The sequence below is a fragment of the Perissodus microlepis genome, chromosome 12, assembly GCF_051167445.1.
Source record: "Perissodus microlepis isolate ML-2025 ecotype Zambia chromosome 12, ASM5116744v1, whole genome shotgun sequence".
Taxonomy (NCBI): domain Eukaryota; kingdom Metazoa; phylum Chordata; class Actinopteri; order Cichliformes; family Cichlidae; genus Perissodus; species Perissodus microlepis.
The window spans coordinates 28,885,499-28,905,507 of NC_140472.1; the positions used below are offsets into that span (position 1 = coordinate 28,885,499).

General features: G+C 38.9%; 1 protein-coding gene across 5 annotated transcripts; it reads right to left on the reverse strand.

The window, feature by feature from the left end:
- Positions 1-720: 720 nt before the first annotated feature.
- LOC146376548 (uncharacterized) lies at positions 721-18,070 on the reverse strand. Of its 5 annotated transcripts, none has more exons than XM_084947043.1 (20): positions 17,970-18,070; positions 14,113-14,269; positions 13,154-13,305; positions 12,270-12,423; positions 11,895-12,087; positions 11,356-11,450; positions 11,012-11,198; positions 10,665-10,762; positions 10,400-10,553; positions 10,198-10,316; positions 9,033-9,200; positions 8,505-8,618; positions 8,065-8,111; positions 7,691-7,805; positions 5,099-6,140; positions 4,835-4,989; positions 4,247-4,300; positions 4,039-4,108; positions 3,748-3,949; positions 721-2,453 (listed from the first exon to the last, which is right to left on the reverse strand). In XM_084947043.1, the coding sequence occupies exons 2-20, from the start codon at positions 14,255-14,257 to the stop codon at positions 1,962-1,964; spliced, it is 3,756 nt and encodes a 1,251-aa protein (XP_084803169.1). In that variant the 5' UTR covers positions 14,258-14,269; positions 17,970-18,070; the 3' UTR covers positions 721-1,961. The 5 variants fall into 5 exon arrangements, with proteins under 5 accessions (XP_084803169.1, XP_084803170.1, XP_084803171.1 ...); XM_084947044.1 differs by having other exon boundaries at positions 14,113-14,446; XM_084947045.1 differs by lacking the exon at positions 4,247-4,300.
- Between the last annotated feature and the right edge of the window lie 1,939 nt (positions 18,071-20,009).

Here is a 20,009-nt window from a genome sequence, read left to right on the forward strand (position 1 = left end):
GTTCAGCTTGATTTTACAGAGAAACAAATATTCACTTTCATATCAACATCTCTACCTAGTTAGGAATTACTGATTAACCCATGAGACTGTATTCTGGCATGCTCCACTTCAGAAGGACACTGCAATACAAACCAACAACAAAGCTGAATTTTAGTTATGAATAGTTCATATGAGTGGCTGTCCAACAGTTTGATCTAACCTGTGTTATAGATATCAGACTACTCAGAGAAATCAACACATGGACACAGCAAGGACCTAGTCAAGTTAATCTTGTCTCCCTATTCAGTTGTGGCTCTCTTCCCATTTTATTTGGTTGACTGTTCTTCTCTGTATCTTGTGCCTAGATTAGTTTCCTCCAAAGTCATTATGTTAGTTATTCCCAGCTGCGTTCCCAAGTATTTGAGATCCACTTGTTATCCTATAGATCAGTCTTCCCTTTCCCCCTTTTTTTAAATCACTTGTCGTGTTCTCCCTCATGCTCTTTATAATGTGTCTTTTCATTTTTTTTAACAATGTATGTGCATGATTTTCTTTTTATGTTGCCCTTTAAGCATAATTTTAACCTAAACAGTTCCAGATAAAGTTTGAATGACTACTGTCTCCTTGCCGAAAGATATGAAAACAATATCATGGTGTGCAGAAAGCTTCTTGCTAGCATCTTAGCATCTTGTCAGAGTGGACACACAGTGGATACAGGATATGGACTCATGAAGCACATGGTGACAGTTACAGCTTTTTAATAAAGTAATGCAACTAACATTTTAACAGCATGAAGGTGTTCTCTTTTTGGTGTACTGCCTACATGTTCACTGACATACCAGTTACCATCCTTTGGTTTCAAAAAGGTGTAACAGTCAACCTCAACATAATGATGAGTCATGAACCAAAACATTTTTGTAGGACTGGATCACAAAAAAATTGCAAAGCATGTATCCTTGGCTGTTTAACAGAAAAAGACACAAATTACAGTATTTTTACTCAAGATACCCTACGTCCATTTAGGCCTGTAAAACAGATAAATTCATACTACATTTACATTTTCTCTTTCACGGTTAAAGAACAAAACAAAAACAAAACAACCTGACAGTAAACGTAGCCAATAAAGAATAACACATAAATTGTGCCCTAAAACTAATAAATACATATATTAAGAAAAACAATGTGAATGCTAATACTGAATATTTGCTTCCTTAGTCAGCTGTTTTACATTCATTTTGGGAAATGTATTTGTATTCCTTGGCAAAAAGTGTGCATGAGGATTCCACTCATGCATCAAGTATGCAGCTAAAGCCAAGAAAACGTTAGCACTGTTTGGTTATGACAACTAGAAACTGGGAAATCTGCTAACACTTACCTCTACTCGTCAATATTTAACAGATTTAATCTAGGTGTGTTAAATCCTTGCACAAACATAAAAAACTGTTTTGCACAATTGCTATGAATTGCACCTGTGACACTGCACAGATGTGTAAGGTGAACTGATAAACTGGGGTTTCATCAGCAACTACTGATGATGGCACATCATTATCTATAGCAAGTTTAGCTGGCCTTTCTGCTGCTTCTAGTTTCATACTTAATGGCAAAGAGAACTGAGTTATTATAATGTGTTCTTTTGCAAATTACTCAGGTGTCATATTACTTTGTCTTTTGCTGCAACTTTGCTCACTTTGTCACTTACGGCATTTTCACACCTATAGGTGTTTGACTCTGGTCTGCATCACTTTTTTTTCACATTTGTTTTTTTTTTCACACAGAAAAAATCTCTAAATGAACTCCAAGAGAAATATAATATTCTGCTTATCACCACTGGTGTAAAACACTCTTAAATGTGATTTGGATCAGCTAGCCAGCCCGTTAGTAATCTATGCATTCCTAACTCCACACCATCAACCTAGCCAAAACTTTGTTCCCATTTCACTTAATGTGTGCCAGCACTGAAGATGATTTGTCCTATAATGTAGCTATTTACACTGATGCAGCCTGGAAGCTGACTGATCATTCTCCTGGCTGTTAGCTAACGTGGGGCTAAAAAGAGGTGCAGTCACTGTTGAGGAGTTTGAAACTGAATTAATGTGAGTACTAGTCCCAACTGCCATTGGAGCAGTAGCTGCAGGGTAAAAATGGACATCAACAGCTACTGTGGTGAGGCCCACAGAGACATTGTGAGACAGCAACAGTGGAGGGTTGCCATGTGAGATGCTGAGACTGTGGTGGATAGGTGCAACGCATGGCTCAGCACTCTGCAGTGTTAAAGAAGAGTGCACGCTTTCCTCCCGCCTGGATGGTGGTGATGGGGAAGGAGAACGGGAGATTAAGGGTGAGGGAGGAGGCAACGTGTCCTGGCATGGGCTTTGGTTGTCTCCTCTGTTACTGGTCCAATCCTCAGTACAGTGCACCTGAATGCTGGGCTGGGACAAACTGCACCCTTTCTCCTCCTCCAGAGAAGGATCAATCTGAAAGTAGAGGGGATTTGTTAATAATAACATAAGAGAAAAATGTTTAAAATGCATTGAAATCATTACACTGTTGCCACATTGTTATCTTTAAAGACAACTCTGATGATTGAGCATTTTATTACTATAAGGCTGTTGGTTTAGTCCTTGCATGTGCCAGTTTAAATTAAATGGAGACATCAGCACTGTTTTCAGTGCAGTACTTTTTTTTATTATCTTAATGGTTTGTTCTTTTTATTAAACTGTGCAAACTGTGACGGTTTGTACACTTATATAGGGTTTTAGCTCCCCCTATAGGTTATATACTATGCCACAGTTGTTAGTTAAATAAACAAAGCTGGATATGCTGTTTTCATAACTAAATATAATAATTTCTAATATTTATCATTAACAATGTGACCCATCCAACCATCCTCTTCCAGTTATCCAGGCTGGATGGAGTGGGTGGAGATGAGTTTCAGGGGTGGTTTGTGACAGAAGGATCGCAGCAAGGGGCAGCAATCAGGTTTTTATCTTCTATGTAAAGCATATGTGCTATTTAAATAAAATTATCATTGCCAAGAGGGAAAGCACTGACAAAAAGACAAGAGGCAGAGCGAGAGGTGGTAGACGTGAAGATGCTCAAATTTTGACCGAGAGTGAAACAGGACAAAATTAGAAATGAGTATATTGGAGGGACAGCTCAGGTTGACCAGTTTGGAGACAAAGTTAGAGAGGGTAGGGTGAGATAGCTTGGATATGTGCAGAGGAAGGATAGTCAATATAGTAAGCAAATATGTTAGTATTTTATGTTAATATGGAGCTGCCAGGCAGGAAGAAAAGGGGAAGACCCTAGAGAAAATTCATGGAGGTAGTGAAAGAGGACATAAAGAGGGTTGGAGGATGTAAGGGATGGGCTGAGATAGAGGCAGATGATCTGCTGTGTTGACTGCCTAAGAAGTCCAAAGAAGAAGAAGACTCATCAGTGGTTGTTCTGGACCCTATCCCAGCTGTCACAGGGTGAGAGGTGGGGCACACCTTGGATAGGTCACCAGTCTATCAGAAGGCTATCACGCATGTCTGTGGACTGTGGAAGGAAGCCGGAGAACATGCACACTCCAAGATCCACACAGAAAGGCTGTTGCTGTGGCTCGGTGGATTCAATCCCAGGACCTTCTTGCTGTGGGACAATGGTGCTGACGACCATACTATTGTGTTGCCTCAATAAATTTGTAACTTTCTTAACTTCCCCTTAAACACGGATAAAAATGTCTGAATACATTTTTTATGGTAAAGTGTTTCTGTGTTACCAGACCTTGGTGTCAAGAATAGGCTCAGGGTACGTCTCTACAGTGACTGAGTGGTTGTCCAGAGAGTGCTGGGTATCCTCTTGTAGTTCATCAAACGTGCGCTCCATCTGCACCGTAACCAGGCTGGGCCCTGGGGGTCTGGCTCTGGTTTCTGATGTGTTGGGGCTCTGTTCAATCACTGCAACACAGTCATCATCTTCAAACGCTCTGCATAAGACATACAACACTTGGTATTAGAATGCAGAAAGATGGGTTGTGAAGGCTAATTTATTTTTCTATTCTGAGAAGTAGAGTACCTGTTTTCATACGTACGTCCTGCAGCTCGATGTTCAGCATGTCGTATGGGAACACCTAAATTCCTCTGAGCTGTCAAAGACATGTAAAGTGGTTTTGACGTAATAATAAAAAGTCACATTTGGGTTAAAATGCTCTACATATGTGCTTTCTGGTAGAGTGAAACAAGTGGATCAATTACCTGTTTAAAATAAAGCTAATTTAGCTTACCTTGGCAAAAAGATATAAGAGGTAACCAGACTGTGTTCAGTGTTAAAAATTCATCTGAAAGCACATGTAGAGCTCAGTTATTATTATGTTATATCATTTTTGTTTGAGCCAAGTATATATGGAAAACCTGCAGTTCTTTAAATGGCCACTTTAGGGTGGCTCTTTAAGCGAGTTAATTCATAAACAAGTCAATGTTAAAATGCCCAATGTCAAAATACAAACGTTCACTTCCTGGTTTTAGTCTCTATAGTTTAATTATAGTTTAATTTTACTAGCCAAACCTCACACTCTAATACACAGTTAATTACAACTTGTTACACTAGCACCTCACTTGCTAGCCAGTGCAGTGTTGGTTAATAACTTTCTATCAATTCCATCAAGATCCATCCTCTTTCACTTATCCAATTCAGGGTCAAGGGTGGGCTGGAGTCTATCCCAGCTACCATAGGGTGAGAGGTGGGGTACTCCCTGGACAGATCACCAGACTGTCGCAGCCTCACCACCCCAATCATTTCGATTTTGCCAAAATATGGTCATGATTTTAGGAAAACCAAGACACTAGCATTTCATGCAGGGCGGATTGCTGACCTGCTCGGCTTGTTGGTGCGGGTTCATTCTTTTGTACCACAGAATAGAAGGTAACAGTGATAAAGATGAAAGCCAAAGATACACCCACTCCCACCACAATGGGGATGTCATGTTTTTCCAGCACAGGCAGCCATGATGGTGATTGCTGCTTCACTCTGAAATGGAGAAGGTAGTGACTTATTGATGTTTTATTACTTTTGTTCCCTAAATGTAATAAACTCAGGTGAAATATTTATCAATCTATCATTTTTTTATTTTGCCTACCTGGGATCATTGCTAGTCATGGGTGACTGGGAAGTGTTCCTTTTCAACCAGTCTGTGAGCTCTGGCTGAACTGGATGACTTTCACGAGTAGTATTCAGCCAATGTGACCTGTTGACCTGTTGGACTACCTCAGGGTCTAACAATGAAGGATGGACGGCCTGATCGGAAGGGTGGATGGTGGAGAATGGAAGCTGTGAATTTTGTGTTGGAGATGATTCAGGTTGGGTTTGAGAAAGTTTGGAACTGGCTGAAGGTGTTGTTGTTGAAAGATGAATTTCGGATATTGGAGGCTTGGGGATTAAAGAAGATGGAAGTTCTGTTGAAGGCAGATTATACTGAATTGTAGAAAGCTCAAGATGAAACTTTGGTAAAAAACTTAAGGTAGAGGAGTGTTGAGGATCAGTTTGAGTTGTTTGTGAGAGGGTTGGTGAAGGTTGCAAAGGCTGAAATGATGATATTTTATAGGCAACTGTCAGGGTGACTGAATCAGAGTGTCTCATCTTAGCGTGGGTAACAGGATTTGGTGTCGGAGTTGTCATGAAGGGGTCCGATTTTAGAAAGCCAAAAGGTCCAGTAGCACGTAGCTGAAATGGTTGCTGAGTTACTGATGTCTCTGCAATTTGATTAACTTGAGGCACAGAATGGTCCTGAGAACTGGGCACTATAAACAACTTGTTACTGGCTGAATGCTGAAATTTTGATGGCATTTGTCTCAAATGGGATCGACTTTCACTGAACGGATGCTGAAGGGTTTCGACCAACACTCCACTAGTTACTTCAGGTGCCAGGCTCTGTGTTGCAGCTGGTTCACTGTGTGAAATAAAATGTGGTTTAATGGTCATTGGTACTTGGGTGTGTAGAGCTTGGAGGTTCAGATGAAGAGGAGGCTTGATCTGACTGAGTAACGACTGGGTGGAATTGGTTGTTGGCTGTTTCAAATGGTGATGTAAAACATGGGCAAGCGTCCTCAATGGCATATTTAGCTCACCCCCGGCTTTTCTTAAAAATGTTGGAAATGTAGCTGCACTGTCTGGGTTGGTACCTGTAAATATTAAAAAAAGAGTTTATTCTTTATTTTCTTTGATATATCCTAAACAATTTTATGTTGTGTGTTATTATTATGTGTCATTCAGAGGGAAAAAAAATCTGATTTCATCTGAAGGGATCCAGCCATACATTTTGTAAGCAGTTCGATTAGTAACGTGCGCACCAGAATAATGCCTCTCATAATTGTTGCTTTACATTTATATTTGCTAATATTTCTTGTAACTGAATCATAAAGTAGCATTAACATAGACACAAAAATATGATTTATTACATTTTTAAACAAAATATTTCCATGTCAATTTTGAAATCTGCGCAGAAAAAACTCCTGCAGCTCTTATAGCAGGATTATTTGGCATTTAGCACTGTTTTTTTTAGCTTTTGGATGTCCTGACACATCTTTTTTTGTCTGGTGGCAATGGCAACAGACACAAAATTGAAATGATACCTTTATCCTGGAAAGTTTGTGAGAACTTCTGGTTACCCAACTTCTAACTCTACCATCGCCTGACTCAGCTGTACTACGGTACACCATACCGTACAGCAATTAAACTGGAAAATCACTGAAGCGGTTCAGACCAGGCCTGAATAATAGATATTACAAAAATGTATATATTGCACGTTTGCTTCTTCCTCTGATGTTAGACTAAAGGCAGACAATTGTTTTGTATGACTCTTTAAGTCCCAGCTTTAAGTCACACAGATCTTGACTCTTTGGCAACCACAGGTTTCTAGGGAAAATTCAATATTCTTGACCAGTTGGTAAGTGGTTGCGCCAAAAAAACCTCCTTGTGATCACTTTGGCCGCTAGCAGATTGCTGCTTTCACCCATAGTTTTTTGAATAGCTTTGGGGTCAAAGCTGTGCCTTACAGCTCCAACCAGCACGTTTCAAAAGAGGATACTTTTATTTTCAATTCAATTCAATTCAGTTTTATTTGCATAGCACCAAATCACAACTTCAGTCACCTCAAGGCGCTCTATGTTGTAAGGTAGACCCTACAATAATATATACAGAGAAAAATCCAACAATCATATGACCCCCTATGAGCAAGCACTTTGGAGACAGTGGGAAGGAAAAACTCCCTTATAACAGGAAGTAACCTCCATTTATGTCACACTGTTTCAGTACTGCTTGGTGAGTGTTGGTGAAAAAGTTGGTGTCTCCCATGCAAACTGCAGCTGACCACAGCAATCTGCTGGCAACCAAAATAATTGCAACAAGGTTTTCATTGAGGATCTGAATCCCTCTTTGTGACCAATTTTACCTAGCAACTGCCAGCAACCACTAAAAACTTCCAAAAACCACTCACCAGCTGATCTGGGAATACACATTTTTCCTTAGTGACCTGTGGTTGCCAGGGGTAGTCACTGACTGGTCTCTAGGCCTGTATGACTGAGACCTTACCACTGCTTTCAGCCATATTCATTTTACCTTATAACCATATAGCACCGTGTTTTAGCCTGTTAACTTGTAACTATATATTTGTTATATTGAATGACCTACACAACACATGACTGGAGCTAAGTTGTTTTTTTTAAATACATACATGTTGTCTCATTATGCTTTTCCTGTACATGTGGATAACGTGTTGTTTTAAAGCGCTGCTCGGCTACTGAGTCACTCCACTTGGAAGCTGGACGTTGTTCATTATCGCTGGTGCTCTAAAAATATTCAAAACACTGATTATTTTCAGAGGAGACACATTTGACACAATCAAAAATGAATAAGTCCATAGACCAAATAATAAACAGGGGTAGACAATGCATTACCATCTGATCTGTGCGAAAAAAAAATGCACTTAGAGAATTTGCAGCTTCTACACTGGAACTGCTTATGAAAATAAAACCAAGGTCTAGCAAAAATGATTTGAGAACAAAATACACAAGCTATAGCAAAGACTTCCACATCCTCAATACTCACAGCAGACAAAACCAGTCTTGTCCGTTTGCCTCTATCAGAAGGTCGATCTTCAGCATAAGACAAAGGATGACATGAAAGAGAATCAACAAGCAAATGAAACTTGGGTATATGGGGTCAAAGAAGTATTTTGTTGTTTAAGTATGCACTGTGTGATTGCAGAACTTCACCCACTCTAAATGACCAGAAGACAGTTGCAAATTCCCCTGATACTGATAGTCATGAAAAACATCTCAATGTCCTGAAAAAACTAGTCTGACCCCTCACAAAGCCTTGATCTCAACATATTGGAGTCTGTCACTTCAATTAAATTGCCAAATTGTTCATACATTTTACATCCTCATTTTTGTTCATAGAGCTTTACCATTGCATACCAAATGCAGGTATGATTTTAGTAATATTGCCACTGAGAAGAAATAACATGAGGTGGTAAATCAACACACCTGTGATGATGAGGATCATCCGTTTCTGATGTCGTCCTGCTCGGTTCTCAGCAGTGCAGTAATACTCTCCTGCATCAGAGTACTGCACACTGGAAATATGCAGGGACCCATCTTCTGCAGGCCAGAAGACAAAACACAACACAACACAAAGAGCTGAGATCTCACATACCGTTTAGAAATTAGAAAAAAAAAAAAAAAAACCTGTATACTTCCATCTCTGCCGAGAATGCTACTTATTTTAAATGCTGAAAACAACTCCAAATGATGGACCTGGTGATTAAAATAAATGCTGAGAAAGTTCAAGCTGCAGCAACACTTGTGGTATATAGAACAACTCTACTGCTTGACTGGATCTGTGGCCTTAATCAGGGTCATCAAGCAATAAAGTTGTTCTGTGTGTTACATTAACTTATTCAGATTTTATTCTCTTCTACATACCTATGAAGTAGGGGACATTGTGCCTGAAACTGTTACTCTGTTTTCGTGATGAAAAGTAATGCAGAATGACTCCAGACAAACTAGACTCACCATCTATGTGTCTGCCTTCGGTGGTACTGATAGGGGACTGTGGCTCTGTTCTGCCCCTCGTCCAGGTGTATGTGATAGGGAGAATCCCCATTGCTCTGCAGGGCAGGACCACTAAAGTCCCAATCGTGTAGGTCACCTGATCTTTAAAGACCACTATTAAAGGGCTCACTGGCCCAAGCAGAGGGGAAAATTGAAAAGACAATATCAAAAAAGTCACATAAAGCTCATAGATCATAGAAGTGCCTTAAAGAAATAACACATACAAGAACTGTTCCCCTATAAAGATTTTAGTAACTATGTAAAATTTTGAGGACACGGTATGTTCTGCTTCCTGGACTATGACTCTTTAGAATGATTTTATGAAACTAGCAATGTGTGCAGATGGCAAATAAAATGACAATTTCATTCAAATGGTCTGTTACTTTGATCACATTTGCAAGACTGGATTTCAAGGTGATCTCCATGTCCTTTAATTTCAAATTTGTAAGACGTTTGTACTACACAAGAAGAATTTCTCAGTTTCTTTCCTGTGTATAATTCAGTTCTTTTAGAAGGACCCTGGATCAAAGGCTTGGGTGCGAGCACGTACTTTTCTATAATAGCAACAGGTTTTTTCTTTTCTTTTCTTTAATGCATTTCAGCTTAATACCTATTAGATAAGTATTCATGATTTTTCATTTTTGCAGCCTAGTTTTCCTGCACTCTCGAAACAACACAGTACAGCTGACATGTTATAATGAATGATCACACACACTTGTTGATCTGCCAATGAGGACCACGCCCATGCTTTGATAATATTATGTACACTATATGAAGATACCTTATAGGGAATTACAAATTCACTGCAACTTAAAAGCAATGTTAAATAGGGGCATAAAGCAGAGGGACAACAATCCCTTTGCCTTCCTGGCTAGGGTTTGCTTTATTTAGTACACTTATCAGTGGGTCAGACCAAACTCATATCTAAATCCTCACCTTCATTATGATCTAAAAGATTTGCATTAACAAGAACATACCTGTCGTCATACCTAGTATTGAACCAACCACAACATCTAAAGTGTATAAATGCTTAGTAAGTATCAGGCACATGCTCCTGACTTGACTTTGACTCGTCTATTGATCTGAGGAGTAAATACATTGCAAAACAGCAAGGTTTAAAATTTACCAGCAACTCTCAGGAGTGCTGTGCCATGGCTTTGTCCCAGTGTGTTGGACGCCTCGCACACATACACCCCCTCATCGTAGCTCCGGACTGACTGGATGTAGAGAGTGGCATTTCTCTGTCTGAATAGGAAACATGAAAGCTGCCATATATTATGAACTGCTTGTGTACAAAATTTTCAAAAAGTCAGAACACTGTAACTTACCCCAATGCAATTTTGCCTCCTGTCTGCTTGGTGTGGCCTCTTTTCATCCAGCTGATGGACGGTAAAGGGTGGCCAGACACCTGACATTCCAGCACCACCTGAGCACCCAAAGGCACCGTCAACACCTGGGGCCATAGCTTGACGGATGGAGGGGCTGCCAGGAAGGGAAAGCACTGTCTGAAATATTATTATGCACCTATACATATATATATATGTATATATACATTTCCAGTGAGATAGTAGGGAGGGCTGCCAGATGTCATACCCAAAACAGTGAGTGTTGCTCGTCTCGAGGTAAGAAATCTTTGAAGATGGGTGTTTGAGGCCCTGCAGAAGTAGCTGCCACTATCGTGGTCCTGCACACTACAGAGAAAATTATGAAAAGGGTCAGCATAGCTTTTAAAAACAAAAATCAGCTGCCTGGAGCTGTATTTACAGGCACAGTTTTATAACTCCATGACTTCATGTTAAGCGCTAAACATACCGTAAAAAATGCAAATTAACTAAAGTAAAACATTTACAAGTTTTGGCCCAACTAGTTTTAATTTATACACAATTCTTGTGTTATATTTAATTTATCTAGTCATATAATGAGGCATGAACAATAAAGACCTGTGGATGAAGAGGTCTCCACTGGGCAGCATTGTTACATTTTCAGTGGGAGTGAGAAGCCGGTTGTTTTTAAACCAGGACACCTGCGCTGCTGGTCTGCTGTACGGAGGCCTACAGGTTACCGTAACATTTTTGCCGCTCTTCACCGTTAGATTTGTGGGCTGCTCCACAAAACTCCAGTCCATTTCTGTAAACACAAAATGTAAATCACTAATAAGTTTGGACATCTGCTCTTATTGGATTTTACTGATTTTTACAGCATGGAATCTGCTGAAGCAGAAACCTAAACAGTTTTAACAAGGCAATTCACTTGCTTGAGTTAAACAGTTCAGAGTTTACAATACCAGCTGGAAGTAGGAAGGCTGGCTGCGACCTGATTGTCTCTTTCTGGTTTGATGCTTCACAGTGATACGAGCCCTCATGCTCCTTGCTCACATTTCTGGAGAAGACAAACACAAAAAATATTTTAAATGTAATTTTAACATTTAGGGATTCTTTTTGATTTTGTTTGCTTTTTTTTTTTTTCTTCTTAGACTCATCTGCAGCCAGTTTAGAAACACTAATTAATATTTGAACTGTGGGAGGAAGCCAGAGTTCCTGGAGGGAACCCCCCAGCGGCAGATTTAAACACAACAGTCTTGTTGTGAGGCAACCCTGCAGGGAATACAGAATATTTACAGGAATGTCTTCTTTCTCTAAAACACCCAATCTTTATCAATCCTCTTTATCCTTCCTTCTTTTATGCACCAGTAAGAACCAGAAACTATTATATTTGTACCAGAAGAAAAAAGACAAAATCTTTGACTGTATTATCAACTGTCAACCACAGTTGGAGTTGAACAATAAAGAATTAATATTCCTGTTCTGCCATGCAGTGTTGGACCTGAATGTGAGCAGCTGTCCATTGTTTTGGAGGCTGAACGAGCCGGAGCAGTTCATCAGGAGGCACCCGTCTTTGAACCAGTGCACCATGGGAACAGGGAAGCCGAGAACACTGCAGTGCATGGAGACTTCAGTTCCTATAGCAACAGTGATGTTGTCAGGGCCCTGGATGAACTGCAGCCTCCGAGGGACCCCTGCAAGGCAGACAGTCACAGTAAGATACTAACCCTCTGCAAACACACACAAGTATGATAAATTAGTTTAGTTTTTTTTTTTTTTTTAATTAAAGCAGTACTCAGGATTTATATTTAATAAACTCTCCTGGATCAGCTGCAATTTGAAAATTTGTCAATGTGAATTAAAGAAAAAGCCTCACCCTGCACAGTAAGTCTGGCTTGTCTGCTCTTCTTGCTGATGTTCAGTGAAGGATTGTGTGTGACACAAACGTAAACCCCTTCATCTTCTAATGTTACGTTGAAAAGATGAAGAGTGCCTGACGTTTTCTTCTGGTGGCCACCTCCATATTCACCCTGAGCAGGATGACACATACAGTATGGAAAATATGTCCAATATCAAAGTTAAAAGAAACAACATGTATTTTTCTGTTTTATTTTTGCCCTGAGTGAAATAAAAAGTGTTTTTTTTCTCATGAGGCTTTCAGAGTCTCCTTGAGGTTTGTGAGTTCTTCAAATCAATTTCTATTTGTAAGGTTGCCCAGCATTTAAGTCAGCACTGTGTTCTGTGTAAAAGCTCTCCAGACAGAAAATTTTGCACCTACAAAAAAATTGCTATAGCAGTTTCAGTAAATGCTGTTTAAAGAAAAAGAAAAAGAAAAATCAGGGTAATCAAACTCCTAATCAATTAGTTTTTTAATATATATATAATGAAGACGCCCAAGAGAGAAACTACAGCCTGATCTGATTATAGTAGTTTCCAGCAGTGCAGGTGGATGCCTTACACATGAAATTTATGTCCAACCATCAAGTTGAGGCTCAAACCATGACTTTAAAATTCACAAGAAAACTGTTAAAAACATGAATTTGAGAATGAAATTGGCCTTTCTTTAGCTTGGATTTCTCTAAACTGCAGAAGAAACGCAAAGTGTAAAAACTGTTCTCCATGCTATGCCTGATTATTGTCTTGGAGTCTAATGGAGACTGTTACTACATTAATATCTACCAGATATATTTACTGCTTTTTGTCCTACTCTGCAAGAAAGTAGTCTTTGATGCCCTTCTAAAATCTGAAGTTGTTTTTTACCTGAATCTGTCTACCTCTTGTGACCACCTTTCCATCTTTGAGCCATGTGATGCTTGCAGGAGGTGAACTCTCCCCTGATACACACCGGAGGAAAACTCCCTCTCCTTCTCTGACTGTCTGGTCCTGCGGACTGAAGAAAACATCCTCCAAACCTGGAACACACACAGTGTATCCATTCAGTGTGCTTTGAATATGTTATTCAATATTTTATCCAGCACTAGTGGAAGTATTCAAAATATTAACTTACGTAAAAGTATTGATATTACAGATATGGTCAGGTGAATGTTAAAACTAAAACTTAACTTAAACTAAAACTGTTTGATATAAATGATGTGTTCATGTTGTTTTGCAGGGGACACCAACTAATGGTTATTTTCGTACTTGAATAGTAATAAATTGATAATTTGCTGATATATTTCTTCAATCAGCAAATACAGATGATAATATGTGAGCAACTTATCAATTTTACCCACAGCTGATAGTATCACTGTTGCTGAACCAGAAGTTAAAGCTTTAGTTTATTAGTAATTTCAATATTTGAACAGGATGGTAAAGGCATCTTCTTTAAAAAACCGGAACTATTAGTAGTAGTAGTAGTAGTAGTAGTAGTAGTAGTTTTATTATTAGTATATACATTTAAGAGTATATTCTCATGAGAGAATATGTCAGTTGTATGATTGTTTCCTTTTTTGTTTAAAAGTTTAAAAGTCGTTATAAATGTAGTGTAATAAAACATACAAATAATCCTCTGGAAGAAGCATAAGTGTAAAGTGCCATAACAGGCTACAGCACAAGTACATCTAAGCTTTATTTAAGCACAGTGCTACCACATTTCAACATTTTAATAAAACAATTTTGTAATTTTTTTAATTTAGTGGCATTTTTATTGAACAACAATGCTTCTTTTGACTTTATCTCGTGGCCAAACTCAATAAAAACAAAAGAGTAGATGGACTCACCAAATTGGGATGAGACTGCCAAGCCAGACAGGATGAGTAAGCAAAGATGGGAAGTCATCTGTGGGAGCAAACAGATGGAGACACACACTTGCATCCTACTGCCGAGCTCCATGGGAGCCACTCGGAGACCAGCCTGCAGCTTCATCCATGGTGTCAGCTGGAAGAGTGTGCACACATAAAGGAGCTCTTATTTCTCTTTACTTACTATCATTGATGGAGACTGCACATTTACTGGCAGCACTGAGGTGTGTGATCTTCATTTGGCAACGCACACGCTAAAAAGGATCTTCAAAGCATCTCTGCAGCAGAGGCGATGCGTGCTGTGTATCGCGAACTGCAAAGGGTTAAGTTTAAGGAGGAGACAGAAGCAAAACATGACTATAAACGGTTATGTTGTTCTGAAGGGGTTTTTATCAGCTCTGTAGTGCTGTTGTTAAGCCACATGCAGACACACAAGAAAGCAATCAAATAGGTTTTTATAACACAAAGTTATCAACGAGTACAAAAATTTGGGGGGATGAGGGATGAGGTTCAGTTGACTCATTGATAGACACAGTGGGTTAGCTCATACCCAAGACATCACTTACCATTAACAGGCAGTAGTACATAGCATCATATACTTCCAACTTTTAAATAACCAGAATATTTATTCATATTTTAAGGCAGTAATTCTCAGATTTTAAGTGTTCAATCTGATGTAAAAATATATGAAAGTGTTCCAGAGATTCTCCACAGTGATATGACTTTTATTTTCATACACTACACACCACAAAGAGTGAACCTGGTGTTCCAGAGAACCATTTCTCATCAGTTTCCAGTAAATATATTCAGCAGATTAATTTAAAATCCCTCCCTCTCTCCCTCTCTTTCTGTTAACAGCCTCCCCTCCCTTTCCCCCTCTGCTTCATTCCTATTTTGGTTGTGAGTCTGTGGTGCCGCAGTGAGCTCAGCTTTGTCCTCTTTAGTCCCTTGAATGGGCCCAGCCACTTTATAGAGCTCGCACCGTGGCCCTCCACTCAATGAAAGTGACATGAAAAGAGGCTGCGGAGCTTTGTACTGTAAAGATCAGTTATTGGTCCCTGCGAGGACAGCTACCCGTCTGATCGTATAGGCTTTCATGATCCTCAGTATGGCCATGTAAGGGCTCACCCTTTATTATTTGAATGTGATGATGAAGTTCCACGAGTGAACAATTATAGTATATAGTTAAAGCCAGACAGTGACAAAGTCAAAAAGCTAATAATGGATACATTTATTAGTATTTTTGGGATGATTTTTTAAGACAACCTCTGTATATAAAAAGCAGACTGCTCATGAATATATAAAAAAAAATCAGAAATTACATTTAAAAAAATACAAATGATTAAGCGGAGCTTGATGTCTGGTCTACTGCCATTAAATTATTGCAGAAGAGTGAGCCATAAGAAAACCAAACGGCAAACAAGCATCAGGAAGCAACTAACTTTGATATTTAAAAAAATGAAATAAAAATCAAAACAGTTCTATGATAATATTGACAGTGCCCGATTTTGCAAATTTGTCAAGAACACAACGCAATGAAAAAGTAGCAGATGAGACGTTGGAGAGAGTTCACAGAAAATCGTATTCTAAGATTTTTCCTAGAATCACCAAAAAAGAAGACTCAGCAACAATGTTTCTTTCCACAATTCCTGATCTAGCTGCACACACAAAAAAATTCTAAGCAGATGGATTGGTCTGCGTATTTCAGAAACTGTTGAACTCCCACACAACCATCTCTAGGGTTTGCAGAGAAAAAAGAGAAAATATCCAATGAGCAGCAGTTGCTTGGGTGAAAATGCCTTTTTGATGCCAGAAGTCAGAGCAGAATGGCCAGACTGCTTGACACTGATAGTAAGACAATAGTGACTCAAATAACCACTTACTGTAAAATGACAGGATGCAGAAGAGCATCTCTGAAAGCACAACACAGGAAAACGCACAACAGGAAAATGAAGGTACAATTTATTCGAGCTATCCAAATTTGGACAATAGAAGATTATCCTGACCTGATGAATCTCATTTTCTTCTGCGACATTTGGATGGTAGGGACAGAATTTGGGATAAGAAATATGAAAGCCTTGTATCAACAGTTCAGGCTGGTGGTGTAATGGCGCGGGGGAGATTTCCTGGCGCACAAACTGAGCACCGTTCAAACACCACAGCCTGTCTGAGAATTGTTACTGACCATGTCTGAAAGCAGCCATGTTTTGATGGCTGCTTTCAGCAGGATAACACACCATGTCACAAAACTCAAATCATTTAAAAACTGCTTTGAACATGACATTGACTCACTGTACTCAAATGGCCTGCACAGTAGATTCAAGATTCAAGAACTAATTGTATCTGGAACCTACAGAGCACCCTTGGAATGAATCAAGGGTGAATCAATGAATGAATCAATCTACATCAGCATGTTTAAGGAATGTTTCCAAACCCCTCATTGAATCTGTGCAACAAAGAGTTAAGGCTGCTCTAAAGCCAAAAGGGATGTGACCCTGTATAAGCAAAATGTACCTAATAAAGTGGTCAGTGAGCTTATTTTTACGAACTGATCCACCAACCGCAAAAAAAGAGGGGAAAAAATGGTAAACTAGCAATTGCAGCTCAGCTTTGTGCCACAGACTTACTTCCCAGTTTCTTAGAAAGAAAACTGAAACTAAGTGAAACTGCTCACTACTAAGTAACCAGGCGAGTGCTTTCTGGTTCCATTACACTCTACAGTTGATATCTCCATACTGGACAATTTAAACCAAAAGCGGTGTGAATGGACAAACAGAACTACACGCCAAAAAAAGAAAAAAGAAAAAAACTATCAGTAAATTTAGTTTTATAATTATCACCTCAATTGCTTCTGAAGAACAAAAGAAATCACCAGTGATGATGTGCTTAAAGCAATGACAAAACAGACATTAGTACATTAGCCATCACTGCTGGTGAGTTCAGCAGGGCTACGGGCTGCTTATACTCACATAATGCTAAGAGCCTGGGGGTGTGTATTTGTTTGACTCACAAGGCTCACAATAGATCATTTACACTGTTTAGCATGTCATTAAGATGTTTCTAGCCCACACACTCACTTGTAAGCTTCCTTTCTACAAACAACATTTGGCACAAACACTGAATTTCTGTCACCACCACTGAGTGACACCAGAGTGAGATTTTTGGCCCCGCACTGTGTGGCACTACATAGAAACATTAATGATCCAGGTAATGATGTAGCAGTCGAAAAATGCTATGTTCACGGTTGGTAAAATAAGATGTTATAGCTCAGGTTTGTATGAGGAGCTGTGACTGTAGTATGTTTTTAAATGGATATAAGTTAAATCACATGATCAGCTTCCAAGATGATCATTTTTGCTCATCTTTTAACAGTAATTCACATTTTTTGAGACATACAAGCAATACACAAACAGCTTTGCATTATTTATGAAAGGCAACAATTACATATTACATGTAATAAATACAGTAGATTCAATATGATACCATGAGTTAATTCACTATTCCTACTTTTTTTTATTGTTATGATTCAATTTATTTTATTACCTGCTGCCTACATCTCATCTTTTTCTTTGCTTATTGACACTTAAGACCATGCCTTCAGTAGATATACAATAGACATACAAATTCAGGACCTGTTGTGCAGCACAAGCACTTTCAGAAACTACAAAATTGCTGCTTTTAATGTGCTTTGATATTAAAAGCTAGTTTGATAGTTTAAAGGTACATGTTGTAAAAAATAAACCTCGGATACCCACACATGCTGTTTTCACAAGATTTCTATTAAAATGTATCCACCACAGGGTTAATGAAAGCTCATATAGAGAACTGATACTTACTCTAGAACAATTTTCTCTGCGCTGGTGCCCATTAATTTGCTCTCAGTCAGTTTCTGTGTGCCTCTGCTCTTTTCTCTCCTGATGCATTTGCTGAGCTTCAAGCTGGGAGTGAACAGCAAGCAACAGCTCACATATTCTGGACACCCTCCACACCCACTTAACACACACAATCTGGCACACACACACAAATACTCTGTGTTCTAATTCAAAGCATCAGCTATAATGAGACAAAAACCCCAGTTATTAAAATTATTAGTAGGTAAATGATCATAAAATGACACTAGTGCAAGGAACAATGTCAAGCAAAAATATCCACACATTATAAAAAATAGGAGCTATAGTATTAAAACAGATGGATAGATTTAAAGACTTTGTATGAGTAGAGCACAAATAAAAGTTTTTCCACTATAATATGCTGTCGATTCCCAAATAAGCTTAAATACTCTATATCTCTGTTCTTCCATTTCTTCTTTCAGCTGCTCTCTTTAAGAGTCACTATATTGGATTATCTGCCTCCATCTCACCCTGTCACTTGCATCGTCTTTGCTCACACCAACCCTCTGCATGTTCTCCTTCTCTCCATCCATTAAATTTTCTTCCTGCCTGGTAGCTCCATAATTCAACATCATTTGTCCAATATATCTACTATTCCTCCTCCTCTAAACTATTTCAACCTCACTTCTCCAACTTTGTCTTCAAAACACTTCAAAGAGAATTGAAGTGATAAAACATCAGTTGCACCTATAAAGGTTTGACTTCTTATAGCAGTGTCTGTATAATACAGCGACTGATTCTAATGAATGAACACCTTGCTTCACATGTGGCTACCATCCACACCAAATACCAGGAGGGATGCAGAAAGAGGTCAATGATTCACTAAAGCTACTTCAGTGGGACTCCACAGTAGCTAATCTCCTCCTTAGATTAACTAGGGGCCTTTCACTTGTTTTGTAAATGTGTAAATCACTTTTATGTGGTACTTCTCAGATACCTGCTGAAATCAGCTTGCTGCTGTCTGAGTTTTGAGCATTGCTGGCACAATGTTGTCTAAGCTGACGTCACAGCAACACTTAATAAAGAGTACTATTTAGCTTGTTTAAAATGCAAGAGGTGGTTGAACTACTCCCTCTTAAATGTAGGTTAATGGGAATGATAATGACTGTTGCAACAGAATGCAATCAACCTATGTAGAGGATCTGAGTACTTAGGAAAGAATTCTCTTTGATTTTAGTCAACCATATATTATATGCAAAAAATGGCTTTAAAATGATTAGTTCTGCCATTTGGTGAGACGTGCTCAGATTGTTTGATGGACTCAAGATTTAAAGACAAATTTTGGAGCTGGAAGGAATTGAGTCCTAACTATGTGTGTAATCCCTTGAGTTTGCCTGATGGTTTTAGTGGTATATGTCAGGAAATGCATTTTCATCACCCTTAGCTTTAAATTTGGTGCTAATTAGCATGCTAACAGGCCAGACTAGGGTGGTTAACAGCTAAACCTCAAACTTAAAAGAATAAGTAGCCTGAAAGGATACTTATGTCTTAAGAGTTGCTAACATAGCTTTAGACTATTAATGTTGCCTAATCCACAAAGTGATCAATATTTTATATTAAAAAAGGAGAGAACAATACAGAAACTGTCCATATGGTGGCTTCTGTCTCATTTATTCACAAGGACATGTCTACAGCCAAATACTGGGTCCAGATGAAGTCCTTGCAAATGTAAATTGGCAATCCATTCAGCATAATCAAATGGAAATGAAAGTACAAATGCACCGATTTATAATCTATGCAGGAGGGGTCATTTTAATTAAGCAGACAAAGCAGATGTAGCGGGTGAAATGTAACACTGTTGGATTCAGGACAACATCAAACACATAAATCCACCAAAGACTCTCATAGTCCCAGTTTTCCCACTGTGGTAGAACTGTGTTTAATGTAGATTCTAAAAGACACTCTGACTTTGCTCAACACTGAGCAAAAATGTTGATAACAGTTGAAGTGATGACATATTGATACATGAGCTATTGACTTAAGTAT

Bases quoted from the DNA above. Each gene is read 5' to 3' on its own strand.
- LOC146376548 (XM_084947043.1), bottom strand. From the start codon at position 14,257: ATGAAGCTGCAGGCTGGTCTCCGAGTGGCTCCCATGGAGCTCGGCAGT. The intron at 10,554-10,664 runs GTATGACATCTG...CCTTCCTGGCAG, and splicing joins AGCAACACTCACTGTTTTGG to CCCCTCCATCCGTCAAGCTA. The intron at 4,990-5,098 runs GTAGGCAAAATA...TCTCCATTTCAG, and splicing joins ATGACTAGCAATGATCCCAG to AGTGAAGCAGCAATCACCAT.